The sequence below is a fragment of the Pseudopipra pipra genome, chromosome 11, assembly GCF_036250125.1.
Source record: "Pseudopipra pipra isolate bDixPip1 chromosome 11, bDixPip1.hap1, whole genome shotgun sequence".
Classification (NCBI taxonomy): Eukaryota; Metazoa; Chordata; class Aves; order Passeriformes; family Pipridae; genus Pseudopipra; species Pseudopipra pipra.
In genome coordinates this window covers 14440570-14462968 of record NC_087559.1, presented here as the reverse complement: position 1 = coordinate 14462968, position 22399 = coordinate 14440570, and the positions used below count along the sequence as shown (strand labels likewise).

General features: G+C 37.0%; 1 protein-coding gene across 16 annotated transcripts in view; it reads left to right on the top strand.

Moving 5' to 3' along the window:
• The window catches only part of CACNA1D (calcium voltage-gated channel subunit alpha1 D), a 171486-nt gene that overhangs the window by 56404 nt on the left and 92683 nt on the right, over positions 1 to 22399 (top strand). For all 16 annotated transcript variants that reach the window (XM_064667674.1, XM_064667683.1, XM_064667678.1 and 13 more), the window contains exons 4-7: positions 6443 to 6582; positions 10278 to 10420; positions 11787 to 11939; positions 12930 to 13126. In XM_064667674.1, coding sequence (XP_064523744.1) covers positions 6443 to 6582; positions 10278 to 10420; positions 11787 to 11939; positions 12930 to 13126 — 633 coding nt within the window. The remainder of the gene's footprint in view (positions 1 to 6442; positions 6583 to 10277; positions 10421 to 11786; positions 11940 to 12929; positions 13127 to 22399) is intronic.

Below are 22399 nucleotides of genomic sequence, written 5' to 3'. Positions count from 1 at the left end.
TATGCTGTGCAACACCTGCTTATTTCTACTCCTAAATATGGAGTTTGCATTTGGTTTTGACTTTCGAGTCTCAACCTTGCCATCAGATGTCCCAAACTGCCAAAGCATCTGGATCAGCAGTAATATGATGGTGTCCTATAAAGAGACTGGAGATATTTCTGGGCCTAATGCCAAATTCCTGCCCAGACTTGCCCTGGATTTTGCATGCATTCAATGTATTCAGACATAAAAGGGTCTCACGTACTTGAAATGTCACGTGCACTTGAAGTATGGAAATAATGTCTGTTGGGCCACGTCTGTGTTAAAAAAGTCTAGGGATGGGCACGTGGTTCTATTTTCTGAAGTTGCTGCAGAGCACTGTCAGGAAGCAAAGCTGCACTTCCAAGTGCAGACATCTGACATAGCTGAGACCAGTAGTTGCATTCCCTCTGGTGGATCAGGACTGCTCAGGAAGGTACAATGTGATTTAATTGGATTGATCAGAACACAAATCCTTAAAATACTCTTTTTAGAACTCTCCCTCCCTTGTTTGTTATGTATCTAAAGACATAGTTAATCCAATTGTTCTCACCAAATTGTTGAGTGATAAATAATTCTAATTCTTCTCATAAATGGAGAGTAATTTACATGTCTATTCTTGGAAGTAAATTACTTTGGTTTTGTTTTTAAAGTTGATGAAATTAAGCTAGGCATATGGATTTCTTTTTACCAGGTATATGGATTCCATGTTTGTTTCATTTTCTATATTGGGAAACTACTATAAGACTTTTCACATGTGGGAATAAATAGGTTTCCTTTCCTTTTTTTTTTTTTCATTCTTACTGCAGTGCAGGTCACAGATGATTTTCATGGGACTAAAGGTACACAAGGTGAAAAATTAAATAATTATATTTTAAAATTCAGAACTCAGTTACTTTTCTGTCTTACAGATGCTACGTTTTCCCAGTGGCAGAACTTGACAGAATGGCTGTTTGTCAAAAAGATAAACAGCTTTATATGTTGTTGAGACATTGGTCACGCAACTTATTAAATACCTCATGATTGATTCTTTTTTTTTTTTTGTTCTCAAATTAATGATGTTGAAGTATCTTGTGTTATGTCTAAACTTGGTAAAGTTTATCAGTTTACTTTGCTTAAAGGGAGCCACTTTTTCTGCTAAGCAGGTTTTTACTCTGATACAGGTGTATTACTCTGGATGCAAAAATGTATTTTCTCAGTTAAGAAATAATTGCCATCTCTGATGCCAAGGGAATAGAAATTAATGTGGGAAGACTTAATTACATAGCAGAATAGATTACAGTTTTGCAAATTAATTACTTATTATTTTGAAACAATTATTTTGTGAAGCGTCTTAAGTTAAACGCAGAGTTGTAGTGCATCACCTTATGACATGTAACAGTAGCTTTGCATATTTCTTTCAGAGATTTTGAAAATATAGAGATAAATGATGACTAATGTACACCATCTGGCCAGGGTGGGGGGAAAAAAGATTTCCTGAGCAACAGGGTTTCTGCTAAGCTGATTTACTTAAAATAAGAAAGCAAATGCTTTATTTTTATTTTTATTTTTATTTTTTTGAGAAAATGAAATTCTAATGATTTCACCTAAACTGCCTGGGGAAGGGTAGCCTTTTTTTTGTACTCCATGATCAATATTAAAGTGGAGCTCGTTGGGCTCCATCAGAAAGGAACTGTATCTCACCAGTCCTGTTGCATCATATATTCACAAAAAGATTGCTGAGACTTGAAGCTTTTGAGCAACATTAAGAAAAGTGTTAGACAGCCTTGCAGGAATCAGCTGCCTGTGAGGAGAGATGACCCAGCTTTGTGTGGTACCAAGTCAGTGAACAAGCAACTATAAATCTATACAACCTTAGGATTAGATCCTTTGTAATGCAGACATATTGTTGTGCTTCATATCTTCTCTAGGTTTACAGCTGTCAGTTTTTTCTGCTAATTTTGTGATGCAATATAGAACCAAATGCAATAATAGATGTTAGAAATTATTTGTACTTTAATCTGTGCAATTTCTTAGAACCAAACAGCCTTCTCAGTTTCTTTTAATACAGTTTTTGTTGTACAGGTACTCAGTCTTATGTATTTCTTTTTTTTTTCTTTTTTTTTTTGTTGTCTTCTTTCTCAGTGTTTCTACTTCCACTTTTAATGCAACAAAGTATTCACTTAAAGATCTCAACCAATTTGAACAAAATAATAAGCGCAGGGATTTCTCCACTGTGAAGAAAATAAAGCAGATAAATGTGTGCATCACAACCTGCTAGAAGTGCAGCCTTCAGTCTGTATTTTGAATTTATCTTTTACTGTTTTATATTTATTTTTACCTAGCAACCCCACCTCTACAACTCTTCCAGTAATACTGAAAATGATGTGATGGATGAAATTTCATGTACTCTTGAGTAAGAGTTGCTTAAGCTCTGGACATACAAGATGATGTGTGGCCTACAGATGTATCAGGGTTGCAGAGGCAAAAAAAATGATGTCCATGGTGACTGGCAAGAAATTACCCAAGTGTGAGAAGGGACTGCCAGAACCTTCCTGAGTGTGAGCAGGTTGTTAACTTTGCAGTTCGTGTGAGAACATCTGTTGGCTGCCTGCTTATTAAAGAGCCAAACAGTCTGTAAGGAAAGCACAGCCTGTACTTGGAATATTGTTAACTATAGGGCCAAGTCATTCATCTAGCCTCTGTGGGAGACACAAGTTGTTATTTAGAAAAAAAAAATCAAAAAATTGAGTGTGTGAGAGCATCAAAGGAAGGAAAAATGAAAAACTGAAAAAATAATAGTCCTCTTTGGTTGTAGATGTATAGCTGTATAGAATTATCTGTGTTCCTTTTCTCAAGGTTTTCAAGGAACTGTGGCTCTGGGATTGCCCAGTGGCTGCTTTTACAAAGCATCTTTTTATTGTGCCATTGGTTACATTAATAGCATTGTCCCTGATTCTATCTTGTGCCCATTATGAATATATATTTCCAGGGGCAAAATCTGGAACCATTCACATATGTGCTTTACAACAGGGAACAAGGATGGAAGGAAACATCTCCGTTCTTCAGAAAGGAAGGAAAACTCTCCCAGTGTTCAAAGTTGTGTGAAATGTGGAGCTTTTAGATGTTGAATGCACAGTGGGTGCAGGCAGTCATACATGCCCTGAATCTATCCCTACTTTTCCCTGTGATCATGGAAGAATTATTAGAATCATATCAGAATGACAGAAGTTACACAACTGTTACCTGGGAGAGACCTTTGGAAGTTACTTTTTCCTTTGGCTCCTAGCAGGACTGTTGCCAGCATTAGATCAGCTCAGCTGTACCATTGCATAGCTGCATCTTCAAAACTTCCTGCTTTAAACCTGCATGTTCCCATTCTGCCCTACCTTTCTGATAAAGAAACTTTCTTAATGTACTGTGAACCTCCAAACTTGCATCTTATGACTGTGTCTCCTTATTTTCCCATATGCTGCTAGTTATCATTTGGCTTCATAGTCTTTGTATCCCCCTGGTACTAGTTGTAGTCTGCTGTTAGCTCTTCTCTTGGGGTCCTCTGGATGGAGAGGAGATTCTCCTTGCTGGAGAGGAAATCTTTCCTTTTCTGGAACCTACACTCTCAACACTCATTTTGAACTAAGAGACCCAAAACTGTAGAAGTGTTGCAGCCTCACAGCACTCAGTAGAGATGCATCACAATTTCCCTCTGTCTGTTCACCATGCTGTTCCTAATACAGCCCAGTATGGAATTTGTTTTACAATGAGCACATATTTAACTTGATGCCCACTGTGACTTCCAGGTCCTTTCTCAGCCCATATTGGTGTGGGATTATTTAACCTAAGGTGCAACACTTCACATATTTTCCTTGGTGAGAGTCATGTGGCTTCTGTTGGTGCAGCTGTCAAGATTTCTTGTGGTCCATCTGGCAAGTGACACACACTGACCTTAAACCCACCAGTCAGCTTAAAAATGAGATTGTCCTACCTTCCATGTGGATTTATTAGAATGCTTGCAATACTGTTTGGGAAATAAGAAACACTCCTGCTTCCATGAAAGAAATGAAATAAACAGAAACAAGACCAATATTACCTTTTAAAAGTGGATGGTAAGTGATAGGGTAGAGTTGTTTAGATTTGAACTGTCCCATTAAAATGAACTGCAGGGGTATGTGGCCATTAGGCAGGTTACACTGGCATCAGGACTGGTGTGTAGCCCAAAGAGCAGAAGAGCATTAGAACATTGTTTGAGGGGGAACTGCGAAAGGCAAAGATGCTTTTTAGGGTGGAACCTGATAGGCTGATGGATGGAATTAAATTACATGTTTACCTATAAAATAGGACACTGGACATGGTGACCCAGGAGGCCCCATCCAGTCCTGTATCCTGTGTTCTTTTTAAGTAAAGAAGCTATTGCTATCTTGTATATGTGAAATATATATCTTTTGTCTCACTTTTTCTCTTACTACTATGGTTTTGATATATATTTTGCCCACAGCAAATGCCAACTACAATATTTTTGTCTTCCTTATGTTGTCTTACATTATTTGTCGTTCTATATCCAAGCTGCAGACTTTGTTAAATGCAGGGAGACAAAAATAGCTGTTATTGTGGAATGTGTACATGGTAGGATTTGCTTGTATTGAAGCATTTTTTGAGTATGTTTCTCAGGAATGCTGATAATCCATATTATTGTAATCTCTGTGGTGCTCTCTAGCTAAAGAGGTTTGATGGATTTTGGTGCACAAGCCATTCACATTTCTTCTGTCAGGCCACTTCACCCTTGTTAAGCAGTAGTTGTTGTAGCTGACTGGTGATAAATTGATGGGTAAATGGAAGAGACAATTTTAAAGGCAATATTAGGAAGCTTGAGGAGAAGGAGGATGTCCATCAGTGTCACTGTACTGGAAGATCCCATACAAAATGTAAGGTAGCTGAGGAGAAGCTGCCTTGGGTGAAGTGTTACAGTGTTCATGGAGTGAGCTCCAAGGAGAGGAAAAAGGCAGGAGTAGAGGACTGAGCTGAGCAGGAGATGAGATCCAGGAAAAAGCCTTACCTGTCAGAGTGATCCCAGGGTGCTGCTTATTTTAGATGAGGGGTACACAGTTTATTGATAAGCCTCTGCATCTGTTTGGTCACCAGTGTCAGGTTTATGGATATATCACATCCCATATGTAACCATCTTAAATGGCCTTTTCAGGAGGAAAAGAAATCTATCTTCCCAAGTTAAAGACATGCATGTTAGAATATCAAGGTCTTTTTTTTAAATTGTAAATAGTTGAGGCTTGGTTTCCTATTTGGTTGTATATGAAGGTGCCAGGATGTGTAACAAATAGGGATCATGTACTTTTGTGTGTTATGCTTGTCCTCTCTTTGAATGTATGACAGTAGAAGATTGTAATCCTGACTGGGCAGTCCATGTACCTAACACTGCCTGTGATAAGTGAACAACATCACGTGTTCCTGAACAAGTTGAAAAAATGAATCATCCACTTTGTGCCTTTTATTCTTGGCTGTAATGTTTGAGTAGCAATAGGTAACTAAACCAAGTATTATACAAAGTGGTTATGTCTGAAGGTAAGAAGAACAGACATCTTAACTGATCTCTTTTGGTAGCAGTGACTTCTACCATTTATCCAGATCAAGTATGCTAATACTGTAGAGAGAAGAAGCCCCCAAAATATTACCTAGTTAGCTAGGAAAAGAGATTCAATAGTTCTGCTTAAAGTAAGAATGTTGGTAAAATGCAGAAACAAATAACATTTAAAAAAAAATTTAAACAAATATGAAGTTGGAGCTTTAATGATACAGTACCTTAAAACTTCTTCGAGCATAATAGGGTGATTTAAAGAAACTGTGGTGATGTGGAAGAAAGAATAAGTCAAAGTAAGCTTTTATATTAAGATGAAAAAGTTGTAAGACAGTTTAAAATTAAGTGAACACTGTTAAACAACTTAAAACTTTTTGAATATCCTTAGTATGGGATAATGGCATCTTAACCTTCCTTATTAGGTAGAACTCTGTAGGTCCTAATTAAATAAAGGCTGATATAATGAATACTAAGTATACCACTGCTTGCCTTCTGAGGGTATTTCCAGGGCCCTGTTCTACAGCATTTTCTGGTTTTAATGAATGCAGAGAATCCTATTGACCTGGATGGGACTATTTGCTTAAGCCAAAGGTACAGTATGCTTCCATGTTTGCAGAAACAGAGCTGTTTTTTTTCTCACAGAGTGTGAAAACAAGAAAATCTCATGCAATTACGTAATTATAACCTTGTCAGTACAGTTATCATTAAGTGTTATGCAAACAAAACCTGTAAAATAAACTGCCATGGAGGTATCTCCTTAGTCCTGATCAATACAACTTACCCTCTTACTGCAAATTTGAACTAGTGAAAAGCTGATACATTACATTGTCTTTTATTGTACTTTTTTGTCTTCTACAGGAAAAAGTAGAATATGCCTTCCTGATAATTTTTACAGTTGAAACATTTTTGAAGATTATAGCATATGGATTATTATTACACCCCAATGCATATGTTAGAAATGGATGGAATTTATTGGATTTTGTAATAGTAATAGTAGGGTAAGTAACTTATCTTTCATCATACAAATATTTTAAATTTTTTTACAGGGAGGTAGATACAGGGCTGTTTGGCTGTGAGTGGCAGCCTTTGCTTGATTTCTGTTCCTGTGGAGCAAAAGAATGAACTAAGTGAAAAACTTTAAAAAAGTCCTAAAAGTTTTCTATGCTGTCTGTACCTGTAGGCTGCATTGCATGATCAGCTTTATAGTGCAAGTTCCCAGAGAATTCTGAGTTCTGACAAAATTTTTCCACAGTAGTCTTTCAGAATATTTTTCCATCTGATTTTTCAAGGTAAATGGATGTCTTTCCATATGGTGATTACATTATTTCATTTATTTGTTTAACTCTGTGCTGTGATCATGTGGAGATACCTATTATACGAAGACCTCTGGGAGAACCCCCATGTTTCAAAGTAAAGAGTGGTCAGGGAGACAAAACTGAGTGATTCCTTGACATTTGCAAAATCTGAGGGAACTTGACTTTGTTTTGGGATGTTGCACGTCAGGCCCCAGATACGTTTATGACTTTGGTTTGCCTGAGGTAGAATGTCTGCTAAAAATTACCCTGTGCACCTTGCTATACCAGGAAGCCCTGGAAAGTTTGTTCTTTGCCTCAGAGCTTGGGCCTTACATGGGTTACAGAAGAGAGGAGAGTGGAACATCCCACATTTATATTGTGCAGCTGCTTATGATGAATAACTTTGTGTCAGAACTTCACACCCATGGTTGTTCTAGTTCATTGGATCCTACCTTCAGCTATCTGGGGAATGAATCTTGAGACAGATATTCACTACTTTCCTAAATATTGTGGAGATTATATTAAAAATGTTTTTTCAGTACTTTAAATTCTGCTTATTGAAAATATTAATTATCTAGAACATGGAGAACATCATCCATTGTATAACCCTGTATGTTGTTGCTGGCTTGCAAAGGCAGCCTTGGTGTGCATTGTGCAGTTTTAATTTCGGTTTTAAATTCAAACTGTATCTAAGGTTGTGTGTAATTGAAAGGGCCCAGAAATTAGAGTGTGTGCTGCTCTTTACTTGTGTCATTACAGTAAGGAAAAAGAAGAAGATGCAAAGTAAAAGAATTTGTAGTAAAGCATTGTTAAATTTGGACAAGTACTATGAATGTATGAGTGCCAGATTTGTAACTATTTGATTCTGAGATACTAAATGTTACTGAGAAGATTGTATTTGGGCCAGTCGCTTGGCATTCAGGGAGTTTTGGTCCGGGACTAAAATTTGTGTATAAATAGATCCTTCATCAGGTCAGGTCGTTCTCAACAGATTGGCCTCTGTGCCTGAAGGGGAAGCTTGGTGGGCAGGTGTGGAGACTGTCACACAAGAGTTCTGTTCTCTTGCCAAGCAGTCACTTGAATAGACCTCTTCCCTTTTGTCAAGTGACCACAGAGTTACAGTAACCCTGGAGCAGTCTAATTAACATGACCTCTATCTTTGGCTGTGTCCTAAATACATGATAACTAAAAAATTTTCCATTAACTCATAAAACACTCATTATTGGAGGCTAAATGTAGTTAGGTCAAATGCTCACACTGAATCCATTGAAAATATGAATAAAAAAGGACTGCAAGTTATCAAATACCTAAAATATCACACAAAGATTGTCCTAGCTCAAAACCAAAATTTTTGGAGTATAAACTATTGTATAGGTTGTCAGCAGCCTACATGTAAGGCAAGGTGGACCTTTCATAACATGTCAGGCACTGGCAAAACTGCAAGCAATGTTTTTTGTTCTTTAAAGAAGAGCACAGCCTACATGATTAAGCAAGCATGAGTCCCATTTATTTAATTAATATGAAAAGCCCAGTGAAAAATTGATTTTCATATATAACCCAAGGTGGATGTGGAATCACTTCTGGATCTGATTCTGTTTGATTGGCTTCAATGTGAAATTTCATTAGGTATTTTAATAGCTCTGAAAGAACTACCATGATGTCCTATATTGAATGTATTGAAATTTCCTTCATGTGCTTTCTCAGCAGAAACTGTAACAGTCCAAGTGCATTAATCTTAATTATACCCAAAGAAATCTCTACAAGCAAAACGGAAACATGTATAGAGACTTTTTTCCAAATCAAATCTGGCATTTAAACTTTGGTAAACTGTAGAGGATTGAAAATGTAACTTTCAGTAAAGGAGATCAATATTTCTCTGCCTTGGTGGCTTTATAGGAATGAGAAATGTCCTGATTTCAGCTGGACAACATAAAGAGACAGAGCTGTAGACATAGCTGCAATAGAGATATAGCTGTCAGCAGAGCATGAATTACTTTGAGTGGTCTACTACTTGCCTGCCTGCTATCTCACCTAGTTTCCATTGATTTCTGTTTTCATAGCATCTCCTGTGCCTGTAGCCCTTTAACTTTCTGAGTGTTGTGTGAACTGACAGGCTGAAAGCAGGTTCTCTGAATTCAGAACTTGATTCAGAAGTCTTTTTAATATCTGCTTTTAAAGCATGAATAGTCACTTTTGAAATCATTGAGGTGGCTTGTTTTCCTAGAATTATGCTTCTATTAAATTATGGGACTGAATCAGGACCTGAAATACTAAATGTCTGGATTTGGTTATGTAGGTTGCTGATGTTCATTCCATCATCAGTAGAGTCTTTGTGGCTGGGTTTTGTTCTGGAAGAGAATGGAGTGGACCAGGGCTGGGTATTGACTGATATGGGTCAATTGCTGACTGGGGGGAAGGTAAAGTCTCCAATATTCTGGTTTAGGCAACTTATTAATATATGATTTCAAGCAACTATCCAGCATGAGAGAGCTGTTAACCAGAGTTATGAAAACTTTTCATGACCAAAGTAAACCCCTGCACATTTCAGGCATTTTCTACAAGTGTGAAACACTTCTTAGGGTTCCAAGACACTACTAACTTGATAATCCTTTCAGGAGCAGTGCAGTTTTACAACCACTGAGCTACAGACTCTGCAAAGGATAACATAGTTTGTGTGGTCCAGCTGCAGTCTAGAAAACCACCCATCTGAAGTGGAGCTCCAAACTAAAACCAACCTGAGCTTAATTTGTATTTCAAGCATTTGCATCACTTTAAATTGCTGCTAGAAGTGGGAAAAAAACCCACTCTTATCTTCCAAACTGTTCTAATGATCCCTAGTTCATTCCTGCAGGGAAAAAATATAATATAATAAATGAGCCATCTGGGAATATATTTATCCTCAGAGGTATTATGTGTAAGAAAAAAAATCTTTGTGGTGTTATTAGTTGTTACGCTCTATTTTTAATATATTCAGTTTCTGCTGACTATATAGAATATTGGAACTGCAGTGTCACTTGGAATTCATATATTCCACCAAAATTAGACTAGATGGTTTTTAGTTATTATCTATTTCTTCTTCTAAAGAGAAGATTAATTCTTCAAAAGTTACAGTTAAAATGTTTGAACCAAAGTAGCAAAGTAGCTTCATTGATTTAAAAGTAGCACGTTGCATATACAAGAGGAATGCTACGGTACTGGATACTGTGTGATCCTTGTTCTCTGGAGGGATTATAAACTCTTGCACTTCCTGACTCTTCCTGCCATGATTTAATGTGTAAATATACCTCTCATTTTGACATCTGAACAACTTTTCAGAGCTGTCTGCAGTTCAAGTAATTTCCAAAGTAATTGCATGGTAAATGGATAGTGATGACCTTACCTTTCCTCTAATTTTCTAGATTATTTAGTGTAATATTGGAACAATTAACCAAAGAAACAGACGGTGGCAGCCACTCGGGTGGCAAACCTGGTGGCTTTGATGTCAAAGCCCTAAGAGCCTTTCGTGTACTGCGACCTCTCCGGCTTGTATCAGGAGTGCCCAGTAAGCTCTTTTCCATTTAATTCCATTGGAATGAATACTGCAACTGCTCTGATTATTTCACTTTCTTGTTCCAGGCACTAACAGAAATGAGAGGACAAAAATCTCAACTTTATACTGTCTGGTTCTGTATATAAAGTGAATTTCAAGATGACTGATACCCTTTTCCAAGTTGAACCAGGGATTGTGAATTCAGTCAGTGTATGATCTTCTTACACAGTTCAATAAGCAGATGGGGAATATGCTTCCTTTTCAGGAGCTTTATATAAAAGGAAATTACGTGTTAAAATGCTAAAACACCAGAAAATAAAATTCAGATTTTTTTTTCAATTCTAAAAGCCTGCAGGTCTGAAAGTGTAGGTGGTCCTAAATTGGTTTATATGTTGGTAAGTGTATGCCAAAGCACATTACACATTTTGTCTTTCCTGCCCCCTCCAGTGCACATGAATGCCTTCTGTTTATCTCAGTAGACCTAACAGATAAATTAGGAAACTTAAAAAGTAGAACAAAATTGTTTAAAGAAAACCATTGAATTTTCTGATATTTCCCCTTTTCTTTTAATACATTATTAATTATTGAAGCTATTTGGGCTGAATACAAGATTCATGACTCACAATTCAGCCCTTTCCAAGAGATTCAGCAGAAGAAAACTGATTCTGTGTTTATTCTATCATGGTCTGTTACATGGAAATGATCATGATTTTGCATATTTGGCAAAAGGACTTCAGTGAGGATAGAAGCAGCCTATGGAATGTCAGAAAGGAAGTCTATTAAATTAAAAATGAGGCATTATTTTATTCTCATTGGTACCGTGGCAGCTTCATTAGTCTGGGATTCACTCATTTTGGTAAAGCCAAAATTTGGATAAATATTTGATTGAGAAAAAGAAAATGAAGTAGTTCTGAAAGTGATAGGAGAGAGAAATGATATGAGTAAGTTTGTTCAGAGTAAAAACATGTTTTCCCAGTTAACTATATTTTTCTTTCCAGACCAAAAATACAATTCTGCAATTGGCTGAGTGTACATTTTCTCAGGACTTGCCACACAGTTGTGGTTGTTGCACAGAACTTGTTAAAGGTCATATGAAATGACCTGTAGCCCAACCCTGACTACAGATCCTTTCTTTTTAGAAAACCATAGATTCTTGTGACACATTTCAAGCACTTCCTTCTGTGACATAACAGAGGAAATAATTGGTCAGAAATTTTTAGATTCTTTTGTGGTTCTGGGCAGTAGAATTTTCTTTAAAAAGTTATCTCTGCATGTCTGTTTCAATAATGTCTAATAATCGGTAATTATAGAAAGTTTGGTAGTGTGAGACATAGAAATATGGCTTATATCTTATAACCTCTTTTTTTTTCCCTTTTAGGTTTACAAGTTGTCCTGAACTCCATTATAAAAGCCATGGTCCCCCTCCTCCATATTGCCCTTTTGGTATTGTTTGTAATCATAATCTATGCTATTATAGGATTGGAACTTTTTATTGGAAAAATGCACAAATCTTGTTTTCTTATTGATTCAGGTAAGTCATGAAACTGTTGACTAAAATAAGGGTTTAATTATGTTTTCTTTCAAATCTGTGGGATTTCAGTTTGAAATGGAACCAGGGGCCAAAGCACTAAAACTTCTGTAACCCCAGTTTACACTGTGGTTTATAATTTTAGGAAGAGTGCATTCAGTGGAGGAAAAAAAAAACAAACCAAAAAACAAACCAACACCAAACCCACAAAAAAATCAAACCACTCAAAGACTAGAACATGCTCTGAGTAGGTTTTCATTTCTGATATGTGTAGTTTAAATGTCAGTAATGAAAATAATAAGTGACTATGTACAAGGCATAACTTATTGGCTTTTTTCTCATCTCTGATTGCCGAAAAGGTACCTAGTCCTCTTTCAGGGAAGACAGACTTTACCAAGTTCATAATTTGTCAGTATTTCTCCTTCAAGATTGTGGCAGTGTGGTAAGAAGTGCAGTTCTGAAATGAGTAAAGAAAGAAAACGGTGTTCTCCATCCAGGTGAAATGATGAAATGGAGGTGTGTGTTGGTGGAGAATTTTGAAGGAGTGAAACCTCATGAGGGAGAGATCTTACCTGGTGGCTAAGGGTGCATTTCTATCAGCTAAGTAATGAAGATGATGTGTAGGAATTAGATCTCTTTTTCTTAATGGTCCTCGTGTTGGCAAGAAGTGGCAGAAACTGAAGTAACAGGAATGGAAAGGAAAGAAAAAAATTAGCCTGAGGAGCTTCTACAAAATGATGTATTATTACATGCTTCTTTCCACTGCTTAATTACTTAGGCTCTTATATACATTGTTTTGATTAAGTTATTTTGTGGTTGTAAGGCCCAGATGAGAGAGACTCAAAGCTTGAAAGCTCCCACATGTTGCATTTCTCAGCTTGAAATCTGGATTTATGTTACAGCAAGGTTGATGTTTCTTCATGCAAGGGGTTAACTCATAAAAATTGAGAACTCAAAGCTGTGATTTTTTTATTTTTTTTGATCAATTTTCAGATATACTAGTTGAAGAAGATCCAGCACCTTGTGCATTCTCAGGGAATGGACGTCAGTGTGTCATGAATGGCACTGAATGTAAGGGTGGATGGGTTGGACCGAACGGAGGCATAACCAACTTTGATAACTTTGCATTTGCGATGCTGACTGTGTTCCAGTGTATAACCATGGAAGGCTGGACAGATGTGTTGTACTGGGTAAGTTCATAAATCACTGAGCTTGCTTTGCTTTTATATTCGAGGGAGAATTGAGCTGTGTTTTGCAATGCCGTCATCAGGAGATCTGGATGAGTTTTGCAGAAGACAAACTCAGCTGCATATTCTTTCCAGTCACACATGTTACTGGACTCCTCAGGCTAAAAAGATATTTTAAAAACAAATTTTTTCATTGCTTATTTGAGTTTTTTTTTTGCCTATTCCATTTGGATAAATGTAATACTACATTCATGTCCTTTGGACTAGCCTTTTTTCATGTGAGCCTACAGATATTAAGTATGTCTTCAGTGATTAAGTTTAAGAGCTCTCTTTTTGCAGTATTTCTGCAGAATTTTTCCCAATGTTAACATAAATTAGAACAAAGCACGCTCTCAACTGTCATTGCTTGCCATGGGGACTGCAAACCGTTTGTTAACCATTCAGAAACAACAAATTACAAGAGCTGTGACCCTGATGTCATCTCCATAGAAGCAGCAAAAGGTGTTCAAAAACATAACTGTGTAAATTCCCACCTTTAAATGCTACTTTGACATAAGGTATGGTACCTCCACAGTCTTGCAACATAAACAAAGTCAGGTGGACACAGACTGAGAAACTGAAGATTTATTTAGTCCTGATTTTCCAAATGAGAACACACAGATTTTTTAAAGGAGTAGTCTCCTAAATATACAGATAGACATTTCTCTGCTTAACCCCACTGCAGTCTAAAGGACACTACATTCTTTTGTGAATCTTTAAGCATCTAAATATCTGATGTGAGTGATTTGTCCAGGGTCATTCAAGAAGCCCGTGACAGCACCTTCCAGGTGCTGAACATCAGTGAGAATATTCTGTACTACTTGGTACTCTGCAGTAAGTCTTTGTGGCACTTAGGACCTTATAACTAATACAACTCTAACCGTTCAAAGGTTGGAAAATATTTATGGAAGAAAAGTGATTACTAGTAAGGGTCACTGTTAGCAAGCTGTTAAAAGTGGATGAGATCTGCAGATGTATTTTACTGGAACTATACTCCAGGTGATGTTGCTACCAGCAGCTCACATGGTGAATTTGTTACTTTGTCTGGCCAAGTGGGACTATTTACTGTTATTATCTGTTGTGGGGTACTAGATGCATTTAAGAATCTAGTATTACCCAGTGAATGAACACATAATTTTATGTAGTCATTTGTTGCAAATCAAGGTAAAACAAGCTGTTGCTAAAACATTTAACATCAGTGTAATCTCAGATAAAATATGTGATACTGGAGTACAGAATACGGAGATGTTTTAAGATAATGTTACTGTTTAAGATAATTAATGGACATTCTTTTAGGATGAAAAGGCAAATATGAATATCTGCTTCCACTGTCTTACCAGAGGTACAAAACCAAATTGTAATAAAAGAATACTACAAGAAGCTAAGGCAGCCATTTTAGCTCAGCGTGCACGGGTTTTGTGGATTGCTTTTTACTTGGAAATCTGTTGATGATACACAGACTGAATCAGTTTTACACAAAACAAACAAATAAAACCAAACCCATAAATATTAGAAACTGCACAACATTCTAATTTCCATTCAGTCACTGTGTGAACAGTGAAATAAATTCTGTGGGCTTATCTTGCGAGCAGGTGTAATGTGAGGGGGTGAAATATGTGCAATATTTTGCATCGTGTTCTGTGGCATTCTGTTAGCAAGGATGACAGCTGAAAATGACAGCTTCCAATAGCACTCCCTGGCACAGCTCGTTATCACCTGGTTAACGACAGTAAACTTGGTTTAAAAATTCTCCAAGCACCGATAATGATTTTTCCCTGAGGCATATCTATTATAAGTTGAGGCCTTGATCCTGCTACTGCTGGGAACCCTTCAGATCGTGGTGACTCACATGGGCATCCTGCTGCTCACCAGTTTGCATCTGAATCCCATATGTCCTACTGTTTTTTAGAGAGTTCATCTGGCCACTTTTTTCTTTCTAACTTACTTGCAACTCACTGGATAGCAGATATTACATATTCCATCCACAAGAAATATGACTCCTTAGTGCCAACAGTTAGACTTGGGAGGTGAAGGGGTGTAGTGTCCTTGTTTTCACCAGCCAGTGCAGCCTGTATGTTCCCAAATTGTACAGTATGTTTGTGGCTGCACACCTGTGTGCCTTCTCCATTTATACCAGGACTCTGTTTATTCCCAGTCACAGTCCTTTCTGTTTGCTCTTGAACCCTAACTGAAGGCTCATGTTATTGGTTTTGGACTCCAGTGCAGTCCTTGTTATTGGCCAAGTGGCAGCTTTTGTGTGCCCAGGTTTTTAACGCTCTGGCTTCCATTCTAAAGCTGAGACCATAGTACTCTTTGCCTCACTTTCAATTTATGCTAGCAAGCTCTCAAGAATTACAAAAATTTGAGTCTGCATTTGCATATCTGGCTCTAGATTTTTCCCATGTCTCTGAAACATCTAGATGTATAGTCTATTAATGGCAAACACGGATTTTGTAAATTGGTTTTTATTTTTAGCTGTTTCACTCGCTACGTAGGAACACAGATAATGAGCAGTGATACTTGCCAGCAAAACCCTCAATTTTCCCATGAGTACCAAAATTATCACATTTAATTCTTTTTGTTTTCACCATAGTGAAGTTATCTTTAGTTACTACACTCAAATAATCCACACTGACACTACTGTAACTTGAATGAGAGATGGGCAGGGCCTCTGAGAAACCACCTTAATGGGATGGGCTGCCAGAACAGTTGATTCAATGATGAAGCAACTGTATTAGTGGCTACCGAATTTTCCTAGCTCAATGTTATGGAGAGATGCTGCATTACCAAGTCAGATGTTAACAGCTCCTCAGTTCTCTGACACCAGCTAGCACTGTTCAGATTGATCTGGAGACTTTTTGAGATTGAAGAACTCAAGCTGAAATTGCTGAATACATTGATGTCTTAAATGGTTTTGCCTATTAATACACATACTGATATGTTAACAAGATTCATGTTTAAAATACTCAGTTCATTACTTGAAATGTCTAAGCAGTCTCCAATATATCTAAAACTTGCATAAGGTTTAAGGAAAGGGATGTCAGGTTTTTTTAATATAGCCTTTACTGATACTTTTTAAAACTGTCTGTTACTAGTTTTTGCTAATAACATATTATCATCAAAGAAATACTTCATTCATAATTCCTCTGCATTTATAACAAAAATAGTGTGCACTTAAAAATCTGTTTCTTGCTTTAGAAAGCTTTATATACTTCAATATATTCACTGAAGCATCTTAGAACATCTGAAGAAAATCCATCAGTTCTGTAACACAGCCTGTTTAGGCTACACAGCACTTTTGCATGTGTCTATATGCCATTTTGCATAAGTGTCTACACAGCCATTGCATTAATGTTACTGGAAGTAACCTATCAAGATGGAAAAGACTGTATCAGTAACTGTATTTCCATGTACAAGAACTGGGGCTTCCTTACAGGTTTCTCAATAGTACCAGGCCCTTTTCTTTATTATACATGAGCTAAAAGGTAGAAAATCACTCTATATTTTTTTCTAACTAGGTGGGAATTAGAAAAAAACTATAACTCCCACATAAACCTATGTATAGAAAAAGAAAATAATTACAATAATAAAACAAAGCAGTCTATTAATTTTTTTCAGAATGTTAATCAGATGATGAGGAACTCAATCTTTTTGATTGAGATCTTTTTAGAATGCTCCTAGTTCAAGAATCTTTAAGGAGAGCTTACTCAGAAGTATTATAAGGGGGTATAGTGTACTTGAAACCAGGCGATGTGCAGCCAAAGATTTTTCCTGAACACAAGGAAGTGTTTTACAAATACATCTCACAAGAAAACCCTTGGCTCATGCACAAAATGTATTATTAAGCTATAAACAAAAAGCTGCAAAATATGAAGTGTTATCAAAACTGTCATCAGAGTGCTGAGGAGTCTCCTAAAAAATACTTTTCGAAAAACGCAACCAGCAGTTAAATAATCAATAACATTCTAGGACTTTAAATTGGATGATTTAATAAGCTAATGGGAAACAACTACTGAGGGTGATTTAAGCCATATTAGTCCCACTCCACCTGCAGAAAGGGCAGGCATGTTGCTGATCCAAATAATACTTGTCAGGAATGAATTTCATCTTATTGCCGGAGAGAAGTCAAAGAATGCTTGACAGCTTTTTTCCCCTTTGTAAATCGGTTGCAAATATTCAACAGTGTTAAAAATTGTGAAGAAAAATCACAGAAAATACTTATTTCTTCCTTTTTTTTGTTACATACCTAGGGACAGCTTGATGCTGCTCTGTTAGCATCGCTCAGCACCACTCTCAGGTCATCTAAGGGAGACTCTTCAGTGGAACAAGTCAGCTCATCCCCAAAGGCATCAGTGTGCTGCATGCTCAGTGCTCCCAGTCTTCGATGACTACATAGCCAGAAATTTAACACATGATGTACAGCTGGAGAAAGAGTGATAGAAATTTTGGATGGCAGCATTAGTATATTGCATAAATCTTGCTGAAGAGCCAGGGACAGCAGGCAGAATTTTTTCAATTTGAGTGTTAATTACTTCAATCCAGTTTCATGTTAAAATCTAGCTTAACTCTTCTGCCTTTAAGGTAATGGTTTGGACTAATTACCCTTTTATGCTCTCCAGGTATAAAAAGCTCCGAATCAACCCATTTTAGATTGCAAAGAGAGAGAACTTCATCTCAGAGAGAAAAGGGAATGATCAAATTCAGACATGCAAACAGAGCTACCATCCCAAGGAATAATATACATATTAAGAATTTGAATTAGGATCAGAGGGGATGATAATATAGTGTAATTTCTTTCCAATTAGCATCTTAACACAGACCCCACCCGAGGAGGATTTTAAACTACCTAACAGGGAAATATCTCTCCCATGAAGTGAACTTGATTGACTTTGACAAGTTATCTTGTATCTCAGTCTTAGCTGACTGCTGACCTGAACTGCAGTCAAAGCGTGGAACTAATTTCTTGTCACAGATCATTGCAAATACTAAAAAGAACATATTATTTCTCCCCAGAAATTTTAAATAAAAATGGGTAGAAACTGGATTAGAAATAGTCTGGAATTCAGGTAGTGCTAAGAATTCCACTAGTGGAATAGCTAGAGTTTCTTCCAAAAACTTTGCCATGAGAAGAAAACCATTATTTTAAAAGCATCGTAGTTCCCAATCTGTCCCAGGATAACAGTTTAGTAAATAAATTCAGACCTCCCTTGAGTTATTAGGGTTTTGGTCATTATTGCTACATAAACTAAGGTAACAGTTGTACATCATATAACTGAACAGCGTATGCTATTCTTGCATTTTGTTGTGTCCAGCATATGGGGAATATTAAATACATCCAATTGTTATATAATCTTGTATAAGTGGCATAGCAGATACCAAATGGGTGTTTAGTAGCTGTCACCAAACTGGATATTATTATTTTGTTCATTTTAATACATGATAGCTAAATATTTAAAAAGTAAACATACTGTTCATCATATTAGTTACTCAATTCCAATAGTTTTTGAACCCTTAGATGTAACAAATCAAATCAGTGCATAGGGTGTATAAATTTCTTCCGTGAAGTTAGCTTGGACAATATAGATAAATAGGTAGAAGCACTCACAAAAATTGTTAATCCTAAATTAACAAGCTGAAACTCATGAAGGAATCAAACACTTGCATTTTTTTTTATACCCATTTTGTTAAGCCAGGTAGAGTCTTCAGCAACAAACTGTCTCTGGGTTACTCTTTTGTAGAGGTTGTACTGGTAGTACTCTTGATTTTTGTTATGGTGATGTCCCTCTGCTCTGCAGTTTCAACCTGGCATAGCTATCTGAAAAAGGACATAATTTTTTAGCAGTCACGTTTGACATCAAGGCTTTCCTTGGAACAATTACTTGATTTCCGCCCTCCCCCTGGTTAGACAGTAAGCTGATTAATGGAATGCCACTCACAGGAATTAGCTAAAATAGCATTATATGGAATATGAAGTATCTGAATGAAAAAGACCTGCATCTAAACGAATTTCTGAACAGTCTTAGTAAAATTTTACAAACGATCACATTTTAAAGAATAAATGCCTCATGTGAGGCATGAAACTTTTTGTTTCATTTGCTAAGTATGGATAAAAACAGCAGAAGGAAGATATTGAGGTCTGTTCAGATAGAGCAAAGCAAATTAATAAAACTGAAGCAGTCTTACAAGTTAAGGTTTAACTTAACAGGATCACTTACGAGTCCATGTGCAACTCTAGCACAGTTTACCTACAGAAGATGGAGGCCAAACTTGAGGTGATTAAGCAAGTACGAGGCTCTCTAGGTACTGTGGTAACTTCTCTAAGGGATCTGTTTCTCTTTATGCCTACCTTGGTGCCTGAGCCATGAAATTCTGGTTTTCCAGTTGTTGCTGAGCTGAAATGCTTACCAAAGCAGTGGGCTTGGTGCACGTCCCACCGGTGCACCTCTGCTTGGTTCAGTGTCAGCACCACAGCAAAGATATGAGTCTGGCCAACCAGGAAAATGTCAGAGAAATCTGTGCTTTGACTCCAGAACCCAGATAAGATTGGATACAAAATTTACATGCTTTTACAAACCAACCTTGGAGGCTGCTGTGCCTCAAGCACAGCCTGTTATAAGTCAGCTTTTAATTGACTCCACTTCAGTCAAGAATATCTCAGGACAAAACCTTTGAAGCCAGGGGGCTTTGAAAAGCTGTCTGGTGTGCTCTACACTAAGTAGAATAAATAGCCTGATCTGAGGTTTTGTAAACCTCCATTGTGTGCTTTGAAGAATGCAGGGTTAGTCCCACTTCACAAAATGCAGATTTCTGAAGGATTTTTACACCTGTCAAGAGACTGAGTCTGTCAGTCTTAACAATTTGTGAGGTGATTCGGTAGATTATAGGTAGCAATAAGTAAACCCACCAGTTATGTGTTTGTTGGAATGTTACGAAAAGAGGAAGGTAAAGTTGAAACCTAAGGAAGCTAAGAAACCTAAAATATTTAAGAGAGTTTGAAACTTGTGGAAAAAAATTCAAAATAGGTTCATGCATCAGCACATTGTATCTGTAATGGTACAAATGCAGAATTAGAGGTGTTACTGCATTGCTTTATCATTATCCCCAGCCAAGGCTTACATAAATTAATATATACAAAGAGCTTGCAACAGTTTTCAGTGAAAGAATACCAGGTGTACAGAAAAGTAAGACCTTGATTTGCATACAATTGCATGTGAGGATTTTACTAACAATTACCACAGATAGGGATAAATGAGATTTAATGATTTCTAATTGATATTTTAGATTGGAGTGTGCCATTTGCTGCTGTGTAGCACTAAGGGTTATGTCTGCTGTAAATTTGACTTCCTTCCCATTTCACTTGAGAGTCTTGGTCTCTGATCACTTATGCTATGTTGTAATGGTAGTTGACTCCAGCTACAGCACAGCTAACAAGATAATTCACTCCAAGTGCTAGATGAGGCAGTTTCAGACTGTACCAAGTTTGTCCTATCAGCCCAAGATAATTCTTCAAGACTGCAAACATATACCCACAAATATACACACAGAAAATATAAAGAGCCAAGTGGACAATGCATAGTAAACATCTACTGCTATGGTCAAACAGAATTAAGGGACATGAAAAATACTTTGTTCTTCCTGTCATCCATCATCTCATCTGTCCTCTGGTTGATGTGGTGGATAAACTAATTAGAACAGAAATTCAAACAGTAAGATTGGATCTGTAAAAAGGCACAAAGAAGAGCAAGAAGGATGGTACTTGGTGGTGTCCCCACAATAGGTGCTATGAAGGCTAAAAGCCTCATGGCCTCAGAAAGAGCCAGGACAAGTCTTTTGAGAGCCATTAAATATGACACCTCCTTTGGTTATTGTGCATCCCTGAGCCACAGAGCGGGGAGTCTTGCAAGATGTTTCACTGAGGATTTGAGATGTGGTGTCTCCTTCAATTCCTGGTGTTACTTTAACATCATTCAAGGGTTATTATTGCTTGTATTTCTTAGTTGCAGCTTCTAGTACAATTTGTCTTTAACTCCTTATTCTGCACTTTGTGTGAAAAGTCAGCATTAATCCTTTCAATCTTGTTGCTGAGGATGGAGATTTTCCTGTTCTCGTATATTAACCAAGTTCTGTCTCAGTCTTTAATCAGAAGGCAAATCGACTCCTTTAATCTTTCTTTAATTGGAAGTTATGGAAAATGCCATTTGACATGCATGAAATAAGCGGCAAAGTTTTCCAAAAGGAAAGGACTTCTTTTTATACTTTGATCTCTGGTATTAATGCAATCTGAAATATTTCTTCATGAATAGAAATTACGACACATTACTTGAATAGAGTTTAATTGTATCTAGAATTAATTGATAAAGTTGTTGAGTACTGCTGTTTCAGGCTGTTCTTTTTAGGAATTCAATCTTAGATTAGTGCCAAGGTGTTCTACTAGGTTCAGGTGTTCCTGAATTATGGAATGCTTTTGAATTAGCTCAGCACCTGCCCAAAATGAAAACTTTCTTCTAGTATTGGTTAGCTGCAGTTGCCAATTTTTACTTCACAAGACATTAGTCCTGGATAGATGAGCCTAAAACATTGGGCTTAAAATGAAACCACATAAATGAAAAGGAATTTTTTTTATGTGTTACACACTCTAAAGTGAAGGGAGGAAATATAAATCACAGTTGCCCCTGCTGACAGAGCAGGAGAATTTGAGCTTCACTCCTGAGCTACTGAGTTAGCACAATGCCTGGCTGCTTGAATATGTTCTCTTTGTGAGCAAAAACAGAGTATGGAGTTGTATTGCAGTGATTTCCAGAGCTCTGTTTTCTCAAAGTAAAATTGCAAATATTAATGTTTAGAGTTTTTCAAAAAGACACATAGGAGGCAAATGTTATCAACACCAGATGAATTTGTCTTCGCGCTGATGACTTGCAAACAACTGCTGATGGAATAATTTAGTTAGATGCAAAATGCATTTGTATGTATTTGAAATTTAATTAAAATGCTTGCTCTGATCAGTTATTGCTGGAAAAACACTTTGCCTGTATGGTTTGAGCCGTGTCTGTTAACATGAAATTGAAGCTAATGATCCCAACCTTTCTGAATGGCTGAAATCCTTCAACTTCCTATCAACTTCTCTAAAATTCAGCTCTATTGAAACTAGAAGGAAAAAAAATCCAACCCAAATATATATTTTCAAGTTTTCTTTTTCTTTTTTATTTTTTTTTCCGCCTAGAAAGTGTAAGTAATTTT